At 50.3% G+C, this 20,161-nt stretch overlaps 1 protein-coding gene and 1 long non-coding RNA gene across 2 annotated transcripts in view; one reads left to right on the top strand and one right to left on the bottom strand.

Moving 5' to 3' along the window:
- LOC125348676 overlaps nt 1-19,007 on the top strand; it is a 19,904-nt gene extending 897 nt beyond the window's left edge. Inside the window, exons 2-3 of the long non-coding RNA XR_007210402.1 lie at nt 2,750-2,754; nt 18,996-19,007. This is a non-coding gene — a long non-coding RNA (uncharacterized LOC125348676). The remainder of the gene's footprint in view (nt 1-2,749; nt 2,755-18,995) is intronic.
- Nucleotides 7,760-17,871, bottom strand: Rab11b (RAB11B, member RAS oncogene family). Its single transcript, XM_048342097.1, has 5 exons — nt 17,714-17,871; nt 10,503-10,698; nt 9,508-9,701; nt 9,207-9,287; nt 7,760-8,786 (listed from the first exon to the last, which is right to left on the bottom strand). The coding sequence occupies exons 1-5, from the start codon at nt 17,751-17,753 to the stop codon at nt 8,641-8,643; spliced, it is 657 nt and encodes a 218-aa protein (XP_048198054.1). The 5' UTR covers nt 17,754-17,871; the 3' UTR covers nt 7,760-8,640.
- Nucleotides 19,008-20,161: the final 1,154 nt, after the last annotated feature.

Raw genomic sequence — 20,161 nt, forward strand, 5'->3', positions numbered from 1 at the left:
TGTTACCGAATTCAACAGACACTTGCCAAGTAATTTTTAACTGTGCATCGCCTCAGGCATGGTCTGGGAGCTGAGGAGGATCCCAAAGCCAACATCATTCATTCATCCTTTATTCGTGCAACAGACCCATTCAAAAGATAGAGAACATCAGTAGGAGAAATTATTTTATCTAAACACTGTGCTGGTACACATGTTAACTCAGACAAATATTTCTGCCTTTGTGGACCTCGATTTACAGGGGTCATTAGGAATCATTGTTTCTCTCTCCCCCTCTCCCCCTCTCGTCTCTCTGGGTTGTGTGTGTGTGTGTGTGTGTGTGTGTGTGTGTGTGTGTGTGTGTGTTTCTCTCTCTCTCTTCCCCCCCCCCCCCCCGTGTCCGTCCTGGGGCTTCAACCCAGGGCCTAGGAGCTGTCCCTAAGCTTTTTCACTGGAGGCTAGAGTTCTATTACTAGAGCCACAATTCTACTTCCAGTTTTTTACTGATTAGTTGGAGATGAGTCTCATAGTCTTTCCTGTCTGGACTGACTTTGAACTGTGATTCACCTAATCTCAGCCTTCTGAGTCCCCAGGCTTATAGGTATGAGCTACCAGCACCCAGCTGTGCGTGTGTGTATGCACATGCCTGTGCATGTGCCAGTACTGGGGCTTAAACTGTAAGCCTGGATGCTGTCCCTGAGCTTCTGTGCTCCAAGCTAGCACTCTATTACTTGAGCTACAGCTCTACTTCCAACTTTTTAGTATTTAAATGGAGATAAGAGTTCACAGAATTTCCTGCCTAGGCTGGCTTTGAACCGGGACCCTTAGATATATCAGCCTCCTGAGTAGCTAGTAGTGCAAGTGTGAGCCACCAATGCCCGGCCTTATTTATTTATTTATTTAGTTAGTTAGTTAGTTATTTTTGTCAGTCCTGGGGCTTGGACTCAGGGCCTGAGTACTGTCCCTGGCTTCTTTTTGCTCAAGGCTAGCACTCTGCCACTTGAGCCACAGCTCCACTTCTGGCTGTTTTCTGGGGTTTTTTTTGTTTTTTATTTTTTGTTTTTGCCAGTCCTGGGGCATGGCTTCAGGGCTTGAGCATTGCCCCTGGCTTCTTTTTGCTCAAGGCTAGCACTCTGCCACTTGAGCCACGGCGCCACTTCTGGCTTTTTCTATATATGTGGTGCTGAGGAATTGAACCCAGGGCTTCATGTATACGAGACGAGCACTTTACCATTAGTCTGGCCATTTTCTGTATATGTGGTGCTGGGGAATTAAACCCAGGGCTTCATGTATGGGAGGCAAGCACTCTTGCCACTAGGCCATATTCCCAGCCTGGCCTTATTTTTTATCTAATTTTTTTGGTTGGTGGTGGGGCTTGAACTCTGAGCCTGGGAGCTGTCCGTGAGCTCTTCAGCTCAAAGCTCAAAGCTAGCACTCTACCACTTGAGCCACAGCACCACTTCTGGTTTTCTGTTGGTTAATTGGAGAAAAGAGTCTCAGACTTTTCTGCCTGGGCTGGCTTTGAACCACAATCCTCAGATCTCAGCTTCCTGAGGATTACAGATGTGAGCCACCAATGCCCAGCATTATTATTATTATTATTTTGCCAGTCCTGGGCTTTATACTCAGGGCCTGAGCACTGTCCCTGGCTTCTTTTTGCTAGCACTCTGCCACTTGAGCCACAGCGCCACTTCTGGCCATTTTCTATATATATGGTGCTGGGGAATCAAACCAAGAGCTTCATGTATAGGAGGCAAGCACTCTTGCCACTAGGCCATATTCCCAGCCCCCTTATTTATTTATTTATTAGCCACTCCTGGGCCTTGGACTCAGGGCCTGAGCACCGTCCCTGGCTTCTTCCCAGCTTCATGTATAGGAGGCAAGCACTCTTGCCACTAGGCCATATTCCCAGCCCCCCTTATTTTGTTTTTTAAGACTAGATCTTGCTGGGTAACCCAGGCTGGCTTCAAACAAATAGTCCTCCCACTTCAGAGTATGGAGTGCTGGGATTATAGTTGTGAACCACCATTCACAGCTTTTTTGGTACTGGGAATGAAACCTATGGCCCCCATATGCTAATCAAAATACTCTACTATTGATCTATACATCACCCTCAATTTTTTATTATTGGTAAAACCAGAACCATTAAGTGCACAACTAAAATTCTTAGAATGAACAATTATTGTGTGTGACTCAAGTGGTAGAGTGTTTGTGGGTTCCATTGCCCCCTCCATAAAGAAATGATATTGTCGGTTGTGGGGCTTGAACTCAGGGCCTGGGTTCTGTCCCTGGGCTTTTTCACTTTAGAATAGTGCTCTAACACTTTGAGCTACAGCACTATTTCTGGTTTTCTGGTGGTTAAATAGAGATAAGAGTCTCATGGACTTTCCTGCCCATGCTGGCTTCAAATCAGGATCCTCAAATCTCAGCCTCCTGAGTAGCTGGGACTACAGGCATGAGCACTGATTACAGGCACTGATGGCTCATGCCTCTAACCCCAGCTACTCTTGAGGCTGAGTTCTGAGGATCAGAGTTCTAAGTGAGGCTAGGCAGAAAAGTCTGGGAGACTCTTATCTCCAAGTAACCAGCAAAAATCTGGAAGTAGATCTCTTGCTAAGTGGTAGAGCACCAGCTAAATGAGCACAAAGCAGAGCTCAAGTCATAGTACTAACACACACACATACATGCATGCATGCACACACACATACTTTGGAAGTAGATACAGTAATGGTTATTACATAACATGATAAATGTAATAAAAGCCAGGGGCCAGCCATGGTAGCTCATGAAAGTAATCAACTAGGAGAATGAGGCAGGAGGGCCATAAATTCAAGACTAGCCATGGTGGGCACTGGTAGCTCATGTCTGTAATCCTAGCTCCTCAAGAGGCTGAGATTTGAGGAATTGAGTTGTTTGAAACCAACTGAGGAAGGAAAGTCCATGAGACTCCAATCTCCAATTAACCAGAAAAAAGCTAGAAGTGGAGCTGTGGCTCAAGTGCCAGAGCACCAGCTTTGAGCACAATGCCCAGGCCAAGTTCAAGCCCAGTACTGCATGCATACATGCACACACACACACACACACACACACACACACACACACAACTAAGGGAATGGAGGAGGAGTGCCTGCAGAGCATGAGTTCTGTGCCCTACATTAAAAAATTAAAATAAAAAAATAATATAAATAAGATCTATATATTCTATATATTAAAGACACTGAAGCACTAGATGCTGTAGGCTAATAGGTAGGACTGGATTGTCTTTGAATAGTAATTCAAACCCAGTAGTGAAATAGTTCATGAGACAACCAGAGAACTGTGAACATTTGCTCAAAGGAATTTTTCTTTTCTGTTTTTTGTTTTGTTTTGTTTTGTTTTTTTGATTGTGGGGTTTGAACTCTAGGCCTGGGTGCTGTCCCTGAGCTCTTCAGCTCAAGGCTAGCACTCTATCACTTGAGCCACAGCACTACTTCCAGTTTGCTGGTGGCTCATTGGAGATAAAAGTCTCATGAACTTTCTTGTTTGGCTGGCTTTGAACCTCGATCCTCAGATCTCAGCCTCCTGAGTAGCTAGGATTATAGGTGTGAACACAATTGCTTGATTGAGTCTTGATATTTTAAAAACATCATGAACTGTAAATTGGTCATGCATGAGACTTCCAGGTAGGACAGGAGTGCTGATTAGAGATGAAACCAGGCCTGTCTGTTGACCTTGTGTGATGGGCACATGAGAGGTTCATGAAACTCTCTCACATACATTTCCATTTTTTCACATTAAAACATTTAAAGCCATAGTGGTGCATACCTGTCATCCCAGCACTTGGAAGGTGAAGCAGGAAGTTTGATATGTTTGTTGCCAGCTCAGGCTATAGTCAGATTTTTCTCTCAAAAATAAATAAGTAAATAAAAAATAATAATTTTGGCCAGGTGCCGGTGGCCCACGCATGTAATCTTAACTACTCAGGAAGCTAAGATCTGAGGATCACCATTTAAAGCCAGTTTGTGAGATTCTTATCTCCAATTAAACACCAGAGAAACAGAAGTGACGCTTTGGCTCCAGTAGTAGACCCTTGAGCTAATAGAGCTCAGGGACAGCATCCAAGCCCAGAATTCAAGCCCCATGACCAACCAAAGTAATAACAATAACTATTATAGTATAAGTTATTATTATTATTGTTCATGTCATCCTTATTTATTTTCAAATGCCAAATCTATGCATTCAATAAACCCATGATCAAAAATTATTTGAGCTGGATCCCAGTGGCTCGCACCTGTAATCCTAACTACTCAGAAGGCTGAGATCTGAGGATCACAGTGGGCAGAAGAGTCTGATTCTCTTGTCTCCAATCAACCAGAAAAAGGCTGGATGTGGAGCTGTGGCTCAAGTGAGAGTGTCAGCCTTGAGTGAAAAAGTTAAGCAAAAGTTCAAGGCCCTGAGGTTAAGTCCCACTTCTAGCACACAAGAAAAACATATTTGGGATTTTTTTTGCCAGTCCTGGGGCTTTGAACTCAGGGCCTGAGCACTGTCCCTGGCTTCCTTTTACTCAAGGCTAGCACTCTACCACTTGAGCCACAGCACCACTTCCAGCTTTTTCTGTTTATGTGGTGCTGAGGAATCGAACCTAGGGCTTCATGAATGCTAGGCAAGCACTCTACTGCTAAGCCACATTCGTAGCCCCTAGGAAATTTTTTTTTACTTGAAAGGACTGGAGGTATATGGCTCGAGTGGTAGAGCACAACAAAGCCCAGGGCCTTTAATTCAATCCCCAGAACTGCCCCAAATGAATTGCATCTGTGCTGAGCTTGTATATTTTTTCTTGGCATTATTGCCTAAACAATAGAGTATAAAAACAATTCCCAATGGGGCTGGGAATGTGGCTTAGTGGTAGAGTGTTTGCTTAGCATGTATGAAACCCTGGGTTCGATTCCTGGGTACATGAACAGAATGAACTGCAAGTGGTGCTGTGGCTCAAGTGGTAGAGTGTAAGCCTTGAGCAAAAGAAACTCAAGGGCAGTGCCCAGGGCCTGAGTTCAAACCCCAGGCCTAACCAAAAAAAAAAAAAAAATCCCACAGCATTCACCTTGTATTAGATACAATACATAAATCGTCCAGAGACAGTTTAAAGTACACAGGAAAGCAGATGTACAGTTCAATGAGAGTGCACTTTTGTAGCATGCACCAGACTCAGGATTCAAATCCTAACACTGTATGCACACGTGTGTGCAAGTACTCAAGAGAATAGCTGGGGGTGGGGGAGTCTGTCATGGGGATGGAACTCAGGACTTGGGCACTGTCCCTGAGCTCTTGCACTCAATGCTAGCACTCTACCACTCTGAGCCACAGCTCCACTTCCAGTTTGGGGGTGGTTAATTGGAGATAAGAAGCGAAGAGACTTTTCTGCCCAGGCTAGCTTCAAACTTCAATCCTTAGCCTCCTAAATAGCTAGGATCAAAGGCATGAGTCACCAGTGCCTGACTTATCATAGCATCTTTATGTCAAAATATTTATCATGCTCACATTGGAATCACTGAGAAATCCTGGAAACAATCTCATGCTCACATTGGAATCACTGAGAAATCCTGGAAACAATCTCTTGCAGTATCAAGAAATGACTGTGTTGTACTTCTCCCCAGTATCCCTGGGATTTTAGCAGTACTGAGGTTTGAACTTCCAGTCTATAATCTGGGAGTGCTGGGTCAGAACAGGCACTTAGAACACCTTGGGAAGATGCTATAGCTTAGTGCTTTCATACACCTCTGGGTTGGAAATCTGCATCTCTGTAACCATGGAAAACACTGTCTTTCTTATTTGTTTTTGTTTTGTTTTGTTTTGTTTTTTTGGCCAGTCCTAGGCCGTGAACTCAGGGCCTGAGCACTGTCCCTGGTTTCTTTTTTGCTCAAGGCTAGCACTCTGCCACTTGAGCCACAGTGCCACTTCTGGCCATTTTCTGTAAATGTGGTGCTGAGGAATCGAACCCAGGGCCTCAAGTATACGAGGCAAGCACTCTTGCCACTAGGCCATATTCCCAGCCCCTGTCTTTCTTATTTGTAAAGGAGACTGGCTGTTTCAAATACCAAATAGTGGGGCTGAGAATGTGGCTTAGCGGTAGAGTGCTTGCCTAGCATGCATGAAGCCCTGGGTTTGATTCCTCAGTGCCAAATAAACAGAAAATGTCAGAAAACAGAAAACAGAAAAACAGAAAATGGCTCAAGCGGTAGAGTGCTAGCTTTGAGCAAAAGAAGCCCAGGGACAGTGCTGGACTCCCCAACTAGGCAGACCTTTGCCTTCTGCCCCTAATTCTTCCTCTGTTTATGCCTAGAGTTCATGTCTGTATCTTTTTTTTTTTGGCCAGTCCTGGGCCTTGGACTCAGGGCCTGAGCACTGTCCCTGGCTTCTTCCCGCTCAAGGCTAGCACTCTGCCACTTGAGCCACAGCGCCACTTCTGGCCGTTTTCTGTATATGTGGTGCTGGGGAATCGAACCTAGGGCCTCGTGTATCCGAGGCAGGCACTCTTGCCACTAGGCTATATCCCCAGCCCCCATGTCTGTATCTTGATGATGGCTGAAGAGGGGCTGAAGTGCCTGCATCACATAATAAACCTTTCTCTGTCCTTCATCATTGTGTGTGTGTGTGTGTGTGTGTGTGTGTGTGTGTGTGTGTGTGTGTGTGTGTGTCCTAAGGCTTGAACTCAGGGCCTAGGCTGTCCTTCAGCTTCTTTTACTTAAGGCTACTGCTCTACCACTTGCGCCACAGCACCACTTCCAGCTTTTTTGGTGGTTCTTTGGAGATGAATCTCACAGACTTTCCTGCCTAGGCTGGCTTCAAACCACAATCTTCAGATCTCAGCCTCCTGGGCAGGAAGGATTACAGGTGTGAGCCACTGGTGCAAGGCTGGTGTTTTTGTTGTTTTAACTGTTTGAAACCTTTTACAGTTCCCCATTGCTCCAACTAGATTTCCAAAGACCTGTGCATTTCATGTCACATCCAGTCCTGCCCAAACCCAGATCCTCAGTGGCCACAAGATCAATGCAAACAAGGCCATGGCACTAAGGTGCCTCACTACATGCTGGGGTCTGCTACACCACCACCTCTTTCATCAGCCTTGGCTTGAGTTGCCCACTAGCCATCGTGATCTAAACAATTCCCGGGCCCTGAGCTCTTTAATAGTGTTATCCAGGATTCCCCACCCTCCAGGCCAGGTGGCCAGAGCCTGGAGTAAAGAGAGAAGTGGTCCTCAAGGTATTCAAGTTTTAGTGGCCTCTCCAGCCAGGTTGGACAGCTGGCAGTCCTCAGGGGAGAAGGGACTCCCACTGGTTCATGAGGCCCTGGAAGAGGAAGGTAGCATCTTCATATCATGGCAGCCCTGCACAAGTGGGCATGCACTAGAGAGAAGCTGGACAGGGAAGAGGGACAGGAACCCAGGGCCACCCACTTTAGCTGTTATCAATGCCCTTCTGCATGAGGAAACTGGCACAGAAACAGGAATAACGAGCAGTGGGCAGGGCCACCTCTTCCCACCAGGGGGCGCCCTTGACGTTCAGATCTGGAGGTACCCCATGTTCCAAGCCTTCGCTCCCTTCCCTGCCATCAGGGACTTTTTTGGGAGGGTCTCATTCCCCCCTCATTAGGCCCCTGGGGCAGTGGGTGCCTGGTGATACATGGAAGGCCCGCTGGGAAAGCCATGGGCTGAGCCAGGGGGTCCAATTGGCCATGGGAGACAGGAGTGAGGTGCCTTGGCTCACAAGCACCTCCTGGCGGAGAGAAAGAAGACAGAGGCGCAGCAGCAGGTTTTTCTACAGGAAGTTAGCTCATACATTTTAGTAAGGGGCAACAGTGCAGGTACCACAGGAAGAATAAGAGATCGAGAGCTGGGGTTTGGCATTAATCTTACAAAGTGTATAAAGAATCTGTGTTTCTCTACAATAACAAAAACCAAAGGCTACAAGAGCAGTTGTATATACAAAACATGGAGATATTGCTTCACTTGCCAACAGCTTCCTGACCAGAGAGGGAGATGAGACAGAGACAGGGTGGGGGGCAAAGGAGAGCGCTGCGTGCAGAGGATAAGGAGGGGAAGGAGAGGGAGAAGAGGAAGGGGAAGAAGGGGTGGAGGAAGAGAAGGGTGAAGGGTCTCTCACAGCATAAAATCTACAGACAGGCGGGAGCAGAATGGCACAGGCCGGAGCGCTGGAGGCCGTGCTGGCGCTGGCTGAGCGTGCAGGATGCAGAACCCGGCGTGTCTGCCCAGCCCCTGCTGCCTGGGCTCTTCAGGCTGCCCAGAAGAGAGTCTGGGTAGGGATATAGGGCCAGCTGGCCAAATGAGGAAGGAGGTGCCATTCCCTGGAGTGTGGCATGGAAAACAGAAGCTGGCTCCATTCGCACATCCAACTTGCCTCAGGCCCGCCCGGTCCATCCAGCCAACCTCCTCCTTCACCAAGATGCTCACAGGCACCCCATGAGACCAGGTACACAAGCAGGAGCTGCTAGCTTCTTCCTTCAAGCAGGATCCCTGCTCTTCCTGGGCTGGGCTGGCTGGCGTGAGGAGCTCACTTAGAAGGTGGGAGCGAGCCAGTCCCCGAGCGCAGGGGCAGGGGCAGGGAGGACAGGGAGGTGGGCCAGGGCGAGGGCACGCACACACGCACGCTAGGTGGAGGTGCTGGGTGGTCACAGGTTCTGGCAGCACTGCAGCCTGTTGGGTCTCTGGCCATCGGTGGTGGGTGGCACGCTGATGTCTACCACGTTGTTCCCAGGAGATTCATCGTGGGCCGCACGGTCTGCAATTTGCTTTTGTGACACAATGCGGTAGATCTCTGCCATGGAGAGGGTGTGGGGTGAGCAAAAAGGGTCCCTGCCCTGGGGAGGCTGGCTCCCTGTGGGACTCAGGCTAGAAGTGCCCCCACTGTGTGTGCCCTGGGAGTACCCATCACTGCCAGATGCTGGGGGTCCCACCCACCACTGCCCAAGTGGGCTAGGGTAGGGCACAAATCTGATCGTGGCCAAACTGAGTCTGTTTTTTCCACTGCTCCAGGAATACCCTGTCTGGGAAGCTGGGCAAAGGGAGTCCCTGCCCCTACATCAGCAAGGCCAGAATATGGCCTGATCCGTGGAGCACACCATGTTTGTCATTGAGTTTCAGACTGGCCAGCAGGTACAACATGGGAAAGCTCGGGGGGGGGGGGGGGCACTGTATCCCCCATGCCCAGCCTCCACCCCATGCCCAGACTGCCCACCTGTGAGAATGTTCTTGAAAGCTTCCTCTACGTTGGTGGAATCCAAGGCTGAGGTCTCAATGAAGGACAAGTTGTTCTTTTCTGAAATAGATCAAACCCTGGCCCAGTGAGGTGGCGGGGGGGGGGGGGGTGGCCGCTGAAGGTGTGCCTCCCACACCCCTTGGGGCCATGTCTGCCACAGGCTAGCAGGCAAGAGGACCAAGAGGCTCTCTTTTCAAGATATCTGCCTTCCAGATATTTCTCTGAAGCCTGTTGGGCTACATGGAAGCTCAGCCCTGCTACACCCCTATCCCCAGCTCACCTGCAAAGGCGCGGGCCTCATCAGTGGGCACAGCCCGCAGGTGGCGCAGGTCGCTCTTGTTGCCCACCAGCATGATGACAATGTTGCTGTCGGCGTGGTCGCGCAGCTCCTTCAGCCAGCGCTCCACATTCTCATAGGTCAGGTGCTTGGCGATGTCATACACTAGTAGGGCGCCCACTGCACCGCGGTAGTACCTGCAGAGCAGGGCCACCACATGAGCCTTGGGCTCCATGGGCAGCAGCAGCCTCACAGCACCTGGGGAGGCAGTGGGCACAGGGCCTAGCCATGGGCTGGCTACCACAGCCTTGAAGGCAGGTCACGAGTCCTGAGGCCCCTTGCTGCCCCCCAGATTCAGCTCAAGTATGTAGGGGCTTGATAAGGGAGTTTGGAGCCTGGAGTAGAAAACATCACAAAGCCATTAACAAACAGAGAGAAGGAAAGCAGTTAGGCAAGAAAAATACCGCTGAACCAAAATTCTCATGCCCACATTGCAGGGCCAGGCCTGGATCACCAACAAGGGGGGTAAATTTACAGCCTTTCAAGGGGAGACAGAGATGGGGAGGTGACCAGCCTACTGCGAAGGTACTCAGGGGTTAGCAAGTAGGGTAAGTGGAATGGAAGAGGAGCCTCGGGGGGGGGGGGGGCGCTGGAGGGGGTGGGTGTGTGGCCCAAGTGGGAGGTCGGATGTAGCTATGGCATGGCTATGGGCATGACATGGCATGGCTTGGTGAGTAAGTGGAAGGTGGGTAGTCAGGCAGTGCTATGCTAAGTGGGCACGTCTGGGGTGGCAACAGGAGGGTCCAAGATAGGACCCTGTTGTATACTCATACCCCAGGGCCACACAAGGGTCCCTGGGCACCATTGAGGATGCCACTCCTCTCCATTCCCTGGTATCTGGGGCCACCCCCTTCTCCTGCCCAATTTCTACTCATCCCCGAAGGCCCACGCACCCTCCCCCCCAGCCCTGCTGTCTCCAGGCCCTGGTGGACACGCACGCAGAGGTGATGGCCCGGTAGCGCTCCTGACCCGCTGTGTCCCAGATCTGTGCCTTGATGGTCTTGCCGTCCACCTGGATGCTGCGTGTGGCGAATTCCACACCTATGGTGCTCTTGCTCTCCAGGTTGAACTCGTTGCGGGTGAAGCGGGACAGCAGGTTGCTTTTGCCCACTCCTGAGTCCCCGATGAGCACCACTGGGGGAGAGGAGGTAGGTCAGGCCCTGACAATGCCCACAGGCCCCATGTCCACCCACAGTGGCTCCCTAGGCACCACCTAGAGGTGGCAGCCAGAGCTGCCTGGATGCTGTCACACTCAGATACCCAGCACACATGCAGAAGCTTCTAGAAACTGCTCATGCAGATACCACATGTCTCCCAGTCAGTCTCTAATCCTCAAAATGGGGGACCCTGGCAGCTGAGAAAGGCTAGCAAAAGCTCCACGGCTGACTGACCTTGGGTAAGGGGCTTCACTTCTTTGGGCTACCTTTCCCATACCTTCTGTGTGATCAGGGAGGCAATAAGGGGTCATCTTAGGAGAAAGAATGGAGAACATATGGGTTGGGACACGAATGTCATCACTGCTATGATGGTTTGGGAGAGTCAACATCCTGTAGGGTTATTACCTTGGAAGGAAGGCCTGTGTTTGATGCTTCAAGTGATAGGCAATGAAAAGCCACACCTCTGTCTATACGCCCCTTTCCAGGCTTTCCCCCTCCAGCTGTGGCAGGCAAACCCACCTTTACCACCCTTGCCCTGGCATCAGGACTGCCCTTCTGAGCCACAGCATGCTCTGGCTAAGTCCTTGAGGAGGGGGAGGGCTGTGCAGCTTTCCACATGTGTATCTTCAGAGGATTCATATGTCAGTACACATGGCTGCCATTGCCCCACCTGAGAGCAGGCATCCCTAACTGAGGAAAGGGTTTTTTTGTTTGTTTGTTTGTTTGTTTGTTTTTTGGCCAGTCCTGGGCCTTGGACTCAGGGCCTGAGCACTGTCCCTGGCTTCTTCCCACTCAAGGCTAGCACTCTGCCACTTGAGCCACAGCGCCGCTTCTGGCCGTTTTCTGCATATGTGGTGCTGGGGAATCGAACCTAGGGCCTTGTGTATCCGAGGCAGGCACTCTTGCCACTAGGCTATATCCCCAGCCCGAGGAAAGGGTTTTTACTCAGCCCCCGGCACCCCTGCTTGCAACTGGAGCTCTCATGGAGATACAAACCCATACCCAGAAGGGGTGCCAGGGCAACATAGCTGGAAGGGAAATAAAGGATTGTGGGTAACAGCTCCCTAGGACATTGGGTCTGACCTACTAGATACCAGGTATGCAAGGCAGTGTGTGTGTGGGGGGGGGGTGGACATGGGAATCAAAAGCCCTCAGAACACAGCAGACACAGACTGGTCCTACTACCTCCACTGTGGAAGCACTGCCCTAGGGCCCGTGTGTGTGTGTGTGTGTGTGTGTGTGTGTGTGTGTGTGTGTGTGTGTGCACGTGTTTAGGTACACGTGCTTCTGTGCTCACGTGCATGCAGTACAGATGTAACAGGCAATAGGCGGCTAACCAGAAACCCCAGCCAGAAACCACAGGGTCCCCCAAGTGTGAGCCTTAGGCCCTAGCACATGAGAATGAGTCTACTCAGGAGAGCCACAGGGCTGCAGACCTGGCCATCTGGGGCCTGAGGAGCCCAAGGGAATGACTACCCTGGATCAGGCTCCCTGTGTCCTGGCTGGACCACAGAGCCAGGCTGAGCTCACTGGCCCTGTGGAGTTGGGTGAAGGGCAGGGTGTGGCACAGCCCTCAGAGAGGAGTTGAGGCCAGCTGGCTAGCCTTGGTTGACACAGAATCAGAATCCTGTCCCACAGGGAGATAGAGCCCTCCACAAGACCTCCCCACACTGCTGAGCTTACAGGAGAAAAAAAAAAAAAAACACATTCTTTTACTTATTTTCTGAGACAGAGTTTTGTTATGTAGCCAGGGCTGGCCTTGACCTGCCTGAGTGCTGGGATTTCAGGCGTGCACCACCACACCCAGTAAAGATCACATTCTCTCCCCATCTGTGCTGCAAAATCCTTGAACTTTTCTCCTTTCTGGATTCCCAAGCCCTTAGAAGACCCTCTGTCTTCAGTGTCCCTACCTCCTGTGCCTAGACATTCTAGGAAGATCACACAGTCCTGACACTCATTTTCTCCAGGCCCTGGTGCACAGAGTGAACACTGACAAATGCATAAGCAATTACCAAAGAGGCTGGTGTAGTCTCCAGACCTACCTCATCTGACCTGTGCCCTGGGGAAGCCCCCCACCCCAACCTGACCCACTACCATCAGGCTGGCTGCTATAGCCCCCAAGAAGAGAAAGGCTGAGAACAAAAAGGATGTTGAGAAAGTCCCTAGCACACTAGTACACTATGTCACACAAGCCTCCTGTAGACACATACACACACACACACACCCCACACTGCCACTTTTTTTGGTTGGTCCTAGGGCTTGAACTCTAGGCCTGGGCCCTGTCCCCAAGCTTTTGTGCTCAAGGCTAGTGCTCTATCACTTTGGGCCACAGCTCCATTCCCTGCTTTTTGGTGGTTAACTGGAGGTAAGAGTCTCATGGACTTTATTGACCAGCTGGCTTTGAACCACAATCCTCAGATCTCAGCCTCTTGAGTACTTAGGATTATAGGAGACACCAGCAACCAGCTCATGTGGCCCATTTTACAGTGGAGGAAACTGAGGCTAAGATGGGGAATGAGGAGACCAAGGCACACTGTGCGCAAGACAACAGGGGGAGTCAGCCACCTGGCTGAGAAGCAGCCCAGGCATAATTTGAACCCAGGCTTCTGGTTTGAGTCCTTTCCCTGCCAACTCACATTCTCACCACTATGTCCAAACCCATCCTATGAGAATCATGGGTCTCAGTTCTGCCACATGGAGACACTGAGACTCCAGGCACCCCAGTCTGCCCACTTTTCCAACTCCTACTACCTGGATATGCTGCTCTAGAAGACTAGGCAAACTCCTACTCACACTTCAAAACTCCTACTGAGATGCCTTGGCTCAGACCTCACTTCTCCTTGTAGACTCACATGGCCTAGTCAACAAGACATGTGACAACAGAAGTGGCATCCTCTCATGACTCTGTGGGTGCCCAGTACAAAAATGCCAAGTTTGGAGAAAGATGGAAAGAGGTAGAGCTGAACACGGGCCCACAGTTGAGAGCCAAGGACTCTAAGCCATGCTGCTGGGGGCTACATGGGCTCCTAAGCCACACAGAGCCACAATGGACAGACTGTGGCACCACCAGCCATGCCATTGCCCCATCATTTCCTTCCAAGCTTTTGCTTCTCATTTGCATGTGGGTAGGAATGGAACAGGAAACTTAGTCCCTGCCCAAAAGTAGAAGGCTCCCAATCACTTGCTCCTTCCCAGCTGTGTAGCCTCACATCCCCTTAGCCCCAGCAGTCATTGCTTCAAGCACCTAGGAATAGGCCTGCCCCCCACAGGTCTGGCTGAGAGACCAGTACAAATAGCACTATGCCCACTGCAGCGCTGGAGACATCATCCAAGTAATAACCATGGAGGCTGCAGTAGGGAGATCTGCCCAGGTGAATGCAGGAAGGACTGCTTGCCTGTCCCTGGCACAGGAAGCCTGATGCAGAATGGTGGGTAGGATCAGGGGCTGGGCATGAGAATGTCATTGTCACAAGCACAAATGATCTGTTGTCCTGGGAAAATAAAGGGCCCCTGAGGACACAGCCCTCAACATTTCCAAAGAAGTTAGTGGCTTTGCTGGACAGGAAATGGTCCCCTTGGACATGCTACTTGGCGGGCAGAGCAGGCAAACCTAGTTGGCAAAAACAAAAAACTGGCAGCTCTCAGAAGCCCTGGATGCTCTGATAAACCCTGTGACAATGTGGAACGCCCCAGATCTTGATGTTTCAAGTGGACATGGGGGAGAGGCCCACGGGGCTGCCTCCAGGAGGTGGGCCCTCACTATGCAGGCCCCAGGCACCAAGACTTGACAGCATTTTTGCCCTAGCTACTCTTTTTTATTTATTAAACAACATTTTTTTGACAAGGTGTTGTGCAAAAGGGGTACAGTTACATAGTAGGGCAGTATGTACATTTCTTGTGTTACACCGTCCTTATCTTACACCATCCTAGCTACTCTTGAGGAGAGGGGTTGAGTAGGGGTACCAGCAGGGCCCTCATTCTATGGAAGAAGACAGTATGTTTGGGTCCCAAAATAATGAGGCCAGTGAAAACCCCATTTTGTCACCTTGTCCAGGTTGGAGGGATGGGACTACCTCAGGACCACTCAGGAGAGGTGGGAACTGGGGCTGGCCTGCTCCCTGAGGAGCAGCCACCAATGTCAGCATCTGTCTGTCTCTCCTCAGGTAGGAGTGGGGACAAGCCAAAAAACAGGTCCTGGGGTTATCAAAGCCACCTTTCCTCTATGACCTATGAAGGCCAAGTGGGCACTGATTGGCCAGAAGGAGTCTGGGAGGGCCTTTGTAGCTCTTGAGAATGCAACTGCTCCCACTGGGGACCTCCCAAGCCAGTGTTTATCAGAGAAGTTAGGGGACCCCAGGGACAGAGCCCAAGGTTGGCAGGAGGATAAATGTAAGGATCTATAAATGGGTACAAATAAACAACCTCACTCCTGGGGAGGAGAAGAATGTTGGGGAGAAAAACAAAGAGCATGTGGCCACCCATTTCTCCACTCTAGGGACCAGTCGGCCCTGGCCTTGACCTCTGTGGTCAAGGAAGCCAATATGTAATGCAGCTGCCGGAAACAGAAGGCAGTAGAGCTGGGGGGTGGGGGAAGGAGGAGGATGACAGAACACCCAGAAGCCAGTGTCCCAAGCAAAGGGGTGTGGCTCTCATGCTAGAGGAAAGTGACCAAAAGAGGTAGATGAGGAACAGAGCTGGCTTGGCTCCTTCTTCCCTTTTTTAATTTTCCAGAGATACACAAAGCTCCCTTTCCCGAATGGAGTGAAAACCCAAGTACGTGAAAAGGACAAATAGTGAAAGAGAAGAAGAGCAAATGTCCTTAGACAAGCTGTAGGTGGTGAACAGGGCCCTGGGATGACCACTTCAGGAAACACTGACCTTGTGGGTTAGGCCTGGCTACCAACTGGCTCCAGGTCATTGAGGCACCTGCTCAGCTCAGGGAAAGGAGGCCAACGGGGAAGGCAGTGGGGCAGGTAGCGCCTCCCCCCCATGCCAGCTGCTGCAAGAGACTGATCTGTTTCCAGGAAGCAGGCTCTGGAGACAAGTCCTTGGAACTCATCACTGCTCTGTTGCCCCTGACCCAGTAACTGTACTTCTGGGAACACACATCAAGGAAATAACCCAAAGGGCAAAAAGAGGGCTCAGGCAAACACTCAAGAGCTGAGTTATTTATAACAACAAAAGGTTGAAAATAACAAGTGGGGAATGACCAGAGGCCTGCATTCAGCAACTGAGGGGAGGAGAGAAGGCCTACTGCATGGGCAGTGTCACATGTAGATAACCAGGATCAGAAGCAGAGGCCTCAGGGTGGGCTGAGTAGGATGAGTCTGTCCTGGATGAGCCACTTGAAAGACTTTCCCATCTCCAATTTCCAAAGCCCTTCCAAGATTCCCCCCACCTTTGGGGGAAGCCTGGGGCCTGACACCTGTGGACTTCACAGCCTAAATGCAGTCCCCTGATTAGCCCAGGGCACTATGTGATGTTTGCAGGCACTCTCTGTCCCTCTGCCTAGAAGTATTTTTGTCACTTGGGTACCCATTCTATTCTCCACAACACTGGATACCACCACAGACATGAGGATCAGTTCAGATCAGACTGGTTTGGGGCACAGGACATACTCCCAGGCAAGGCTGAATTCTCCCAATGTGAAAAAATGCCTACAGTAGTGGATTCTTACATAGTAGGCAGCACCTCATAGGTGCCCTTTGGGGTCTCAGGAGTTAGCTCTCAAGTGCTATGATTATCAGCCAGAAAGCCCAACATGGACAGCAGAGGCCCAAGCCAAAGCTTAGTGTGGCAAAAGAAGGCAAGAAGCCAATAAGCCCTCCACCCGCCCAGGTGAGCAATTAATTCAGCACTGAAGTGACACAGAGCCTCAACAAGCAGGACTGCCTGGCAGGCCAAGATCCCAGCCAAGATCCCAAGGCAATGGCTTCCCCAAGTAGGGGAAAGGTTCGGTGTGGTCTGGGACAACACTGCAGGAGTTAAAGGGAGGCCTAACAATGCCAAATCCCAGATTCAGGCTTCAAATTTCCCAAGGTTCACCCTCTAAGTGGTAATACCCACAGCTGGCCAATGGTTCAACCCTGCTCCAACCCTTACAAATGTCTGTGTCCTCAGTGTCCCTTATTTCTAACACATGGTCTCATTACGTAGTCCAGACTGACATTAAACTAGCAATCCTCCTGCCTTGATCTCCTGAGTGCTGGGATTACATCACATCAAGCTTCCGATCCCTAGTGTGGGAAAAAAAAAAATAAAGAGAAGCCGGATAATATGGATTCCAGAGTGGCAGAAAAAATTTAAATGCGACCGTGATTATAAAAGGCTCAGAAAAGCACTGAGTCAATGCCATCAACAGCTTAAGAGTTAGAATTAGTGCTACACACACAAGCACCTCTCCACCCATTCTGAAGCTCCACAACCTACCATTTCCCACCTCAGCAGGCCCGGCCCCTCTTATCAGCCTTCCCTTCTTATCTGCCCTTCCCTTACCAGGACCCGCCCCCTGCAGGCTACCACCAATCAGAACTGGCGAAGTAAGCCCCGCCCCCGTCGGTCCAACCCCAACCCATCTATTGGACACACCCACCACGTCCTGGTTCCGCCCCTAACGGTCCCGCCCCCATCCCAAATACCGCTTTCTGCCTAGCCCGGCCCGCCAAATCCACGAGTTGCTCCACCCTCTCCTGCGGCCCCTCCCCCAACAGCCTCGCCCACCGCTCCAGGCCCCACCCCCTAAGGGCTCCGACCCCGCCCCGCCGCATCCGGGGCCCCCGAGCCTCTCCGGAGCCTCTGGTTCTCTTTATCGCTCGGTTCCCAGGCCCGAAAATGAACGAACCAGGCCTGCCTCGGCATCCCCGGCTGCCGAACTCTCCAGATCCCAAGACCCGGGCTTCAGCCTAGGCCTAGTATCCCTGGGCGCAGCCTAGGTCCATCCTCCAGCCGCTTCACCGCCGCGCCCTCACCCGTCCGTGTCCCACTAGTCTTACCTTTGAATAGGTAGTCGTACTCGTCGTCCCGGGTCCCCATTGTCCTGGCGCTTCCGGCGGGATCGGCGACTCCGCAGCCCCACCACAAACACTCGACGGGGGCGGAGCCGATGCCGTGCAGAGCGGCGGTCTACTGACCAATTAGCAACAGATGGAATAGCGACCGGCACCCAGTGTAGCCAATCAGAGGTGGAAGCCGGGCTCCGCGGGGGACGGTGCCTCCTGGCATCCACCCTCTTCTGTCTCTGGCTACTGGAGAAAGGCGGAAGGAATGCGGACCTTTTTGAAATGACAACCTCTACGGCCTATCAGGAACAGTCTCTGGAAGGCGGGGCGAAAGACTGGAGGATGGAAGTGGATTGACGGAGCTTGTAGCCAATAGGAGGCTTGATTCGGTCCTTTCACTATTACCGGAGAACCTGTCTAGGAAGGGAAAAGGAACTACGTCCAGGTGATGTTACTCTGCCCAATGTCCCGGTGACGTCACAGGTCAGTACGGGGCCCAGGCCTCGTCCCTCCATCCCACAGATGGTCACTTCTGGGTGTCTCTGAGCCTGGAATTTCTTGGCAGGGTTGTGATTTCTCACAAGGATACTCTTCTGATTCATAGTTTATTCCTTCGCAAACAAGGAAGAAATCCACCCTTGGCGGTTTAAGAATATGTGGATTGTTTTCTTAAACACATCCATTTTTTTTTTTTGCCATAAAGTCTTTAACAAATACTCAGTGGCAAATATGTACCCAGTACCATAAAGGAAAAACACAAAACAAGCCGGGCACCAGTACCTCAAGCCTGTCATCCTAGCTACTCAGGAGGCTGAGATCTGAGGATAGCGGTTCGAAGCCAGCCCAGGCAGGAAAGTATACAAGACTCTAGTTAATCACAGAAAAAAGCCGAATGGCACTGTGGCTCAAGTGGTAGAGTGCTAGCCTTGAGCAAAAGTTGCTCAGGGATAGTGCCCAGGCCCTGAGTTCAAGCCCAGGGTCCGCAAAAGAAAAAGAAAAGAAAATCAATCTAATATAAATCCTTATACCAGACACTCCAAAACATAAGCTTTCCCCCTCCCTGTTTCAACCCCTCTTCTGTATAGTTTATCACTGCTTGAAGTACATACATATTTAATTTTATTGTTATTATTACTATTACTATTTTGGGCTAGTACTGAGCCTTGAACCCAAGGCCTGGATGCTGTCCTTTAGCTTTTTCACACAAGGTTGGTACTCTACCCTTTGAGCTACACCCCTACTTCTGGCTTTTTTGGTGGTTAGTTAGAGATAAGAGTTTTTAACAAACTTTCCTGCCTGGTCTGGCTTTGAACTGCAATCTCAGATCTCAGCCTCCTGAGTAACAAGGATTACAGGCATGAGCAATAGATACCTGACATGTATTTAACTTTTGTAATATATTTAAGATATAGAAGCTGCTATTTGAATATAAAATACACCTATTACATTAGATACGTAAAGTGTATGTTATTTGCTTGATCTGTTGATCAGTTTCATCAATTTCTTCCTCCTGTCAACAAAGTATCAGACACATGAGATCAAGGACTGTGTCTGTTTAAATATTTGATCATGCTGAGCATTGGTGGCTCGTGCCTATAATCCTAGCTACTCAGGAGCCTGAAATCTGACCATCACAGTTCAAAGCCAACCCTAGGCAGGAAAATCCATGAGACTCTGGCCTCCAGTGAACCACCTAAATACCAGATGTGGAACCGTGGCTCAGAGTGGTAGAGAGCTAGCCTTGAGCAAAGAAAGCTCAGGGACCATGCACATGCTCTGAGTTCAAGCCCTATGACCACCACCAACAACAAAAATTGATCAATGATCCATAATGAAAAACATAGAGCTATAATGGGGTCCCTCAAGGGAGGGGACTGCAATGTAATGGGGTCTGAGGGGGGAATCCCCTATTCATCCACCACTCAGAGACAGTCTCAAGTAAAAAGATGGATTTATTGGGGAAGTAAAATGTATACTAACCAGCCAGGTCACGGCCCAGACTCAGGAGCTGGGACCACGCACTCCAGGCTACGCTTGAGGTCATGTTATAAAGGCTAATACCACATGGTCAAGCCTGCCACGTGCAGGTGGCCAATGAGGTGACAACACTTACAGAGCATGCCAGCACGCAGGTGGCCAATGGAGTTACAATCTGCCTCATAGAAACTGTTTGAATCAACCTATCATTTTAGTTAGAATCGGCACAAGGATTTGGCGGGGCTCACATGATGCAGGCAGATACGTCTACTCATGGGAGGGCACAGGTTTAACCTTGAACGTTCCTCAACTCTGGTGGTCAAGCAGTTTACATAATCTTATCACAAAGAAGGGGAATTTTCCTGGATAGGGTGGGGGAGATCTTAATGAAGATGGAGTCAGCTTCTGCTCTTTAGCTAATTTGAGATGGAGTCAATCTGACACCCCTCAATAGCCAATGATGGC

The sequence above is a fragment of the Perognathus longimembris genome, chromosome 3, assembly GCF_023159225.1.
Source record: "Perognathus longimembris pacificus isolate PPM17 chromosome 3, ASM2315922v1, whole genome shotgun sequence".
NCBI lineage: Eukaryota > Metazoa > Chordata > Mammalia > Rodentia > Heteromyidae > Perognathus > Perognathus longimembris.

Excerpts from the sequence above, each read along its gene's own strand:
- Rab11b (XM_048342097.1), bottom strand. The coding sequence starts at position 17,753 with ATGGGGACCCGGGACGACGAGTACGACTACCTATTCAAAG. Across the intron at positions 9,288-9,507 it reads TGAGGCCCGCGCCTTTGCAG|AAAAGAACAACTTGTCCTTC; the intron begins GTGAGCTGGGGA and ends GATCTATTTCAG. Across the intron at positions 8,787-9,206 it reads TTTCAAGAACATTCTCACAG|AGATCTACCGCATTGTGTCA; the intron begins GTGGGCAGTCTG and ends TCTCCATGGCAG.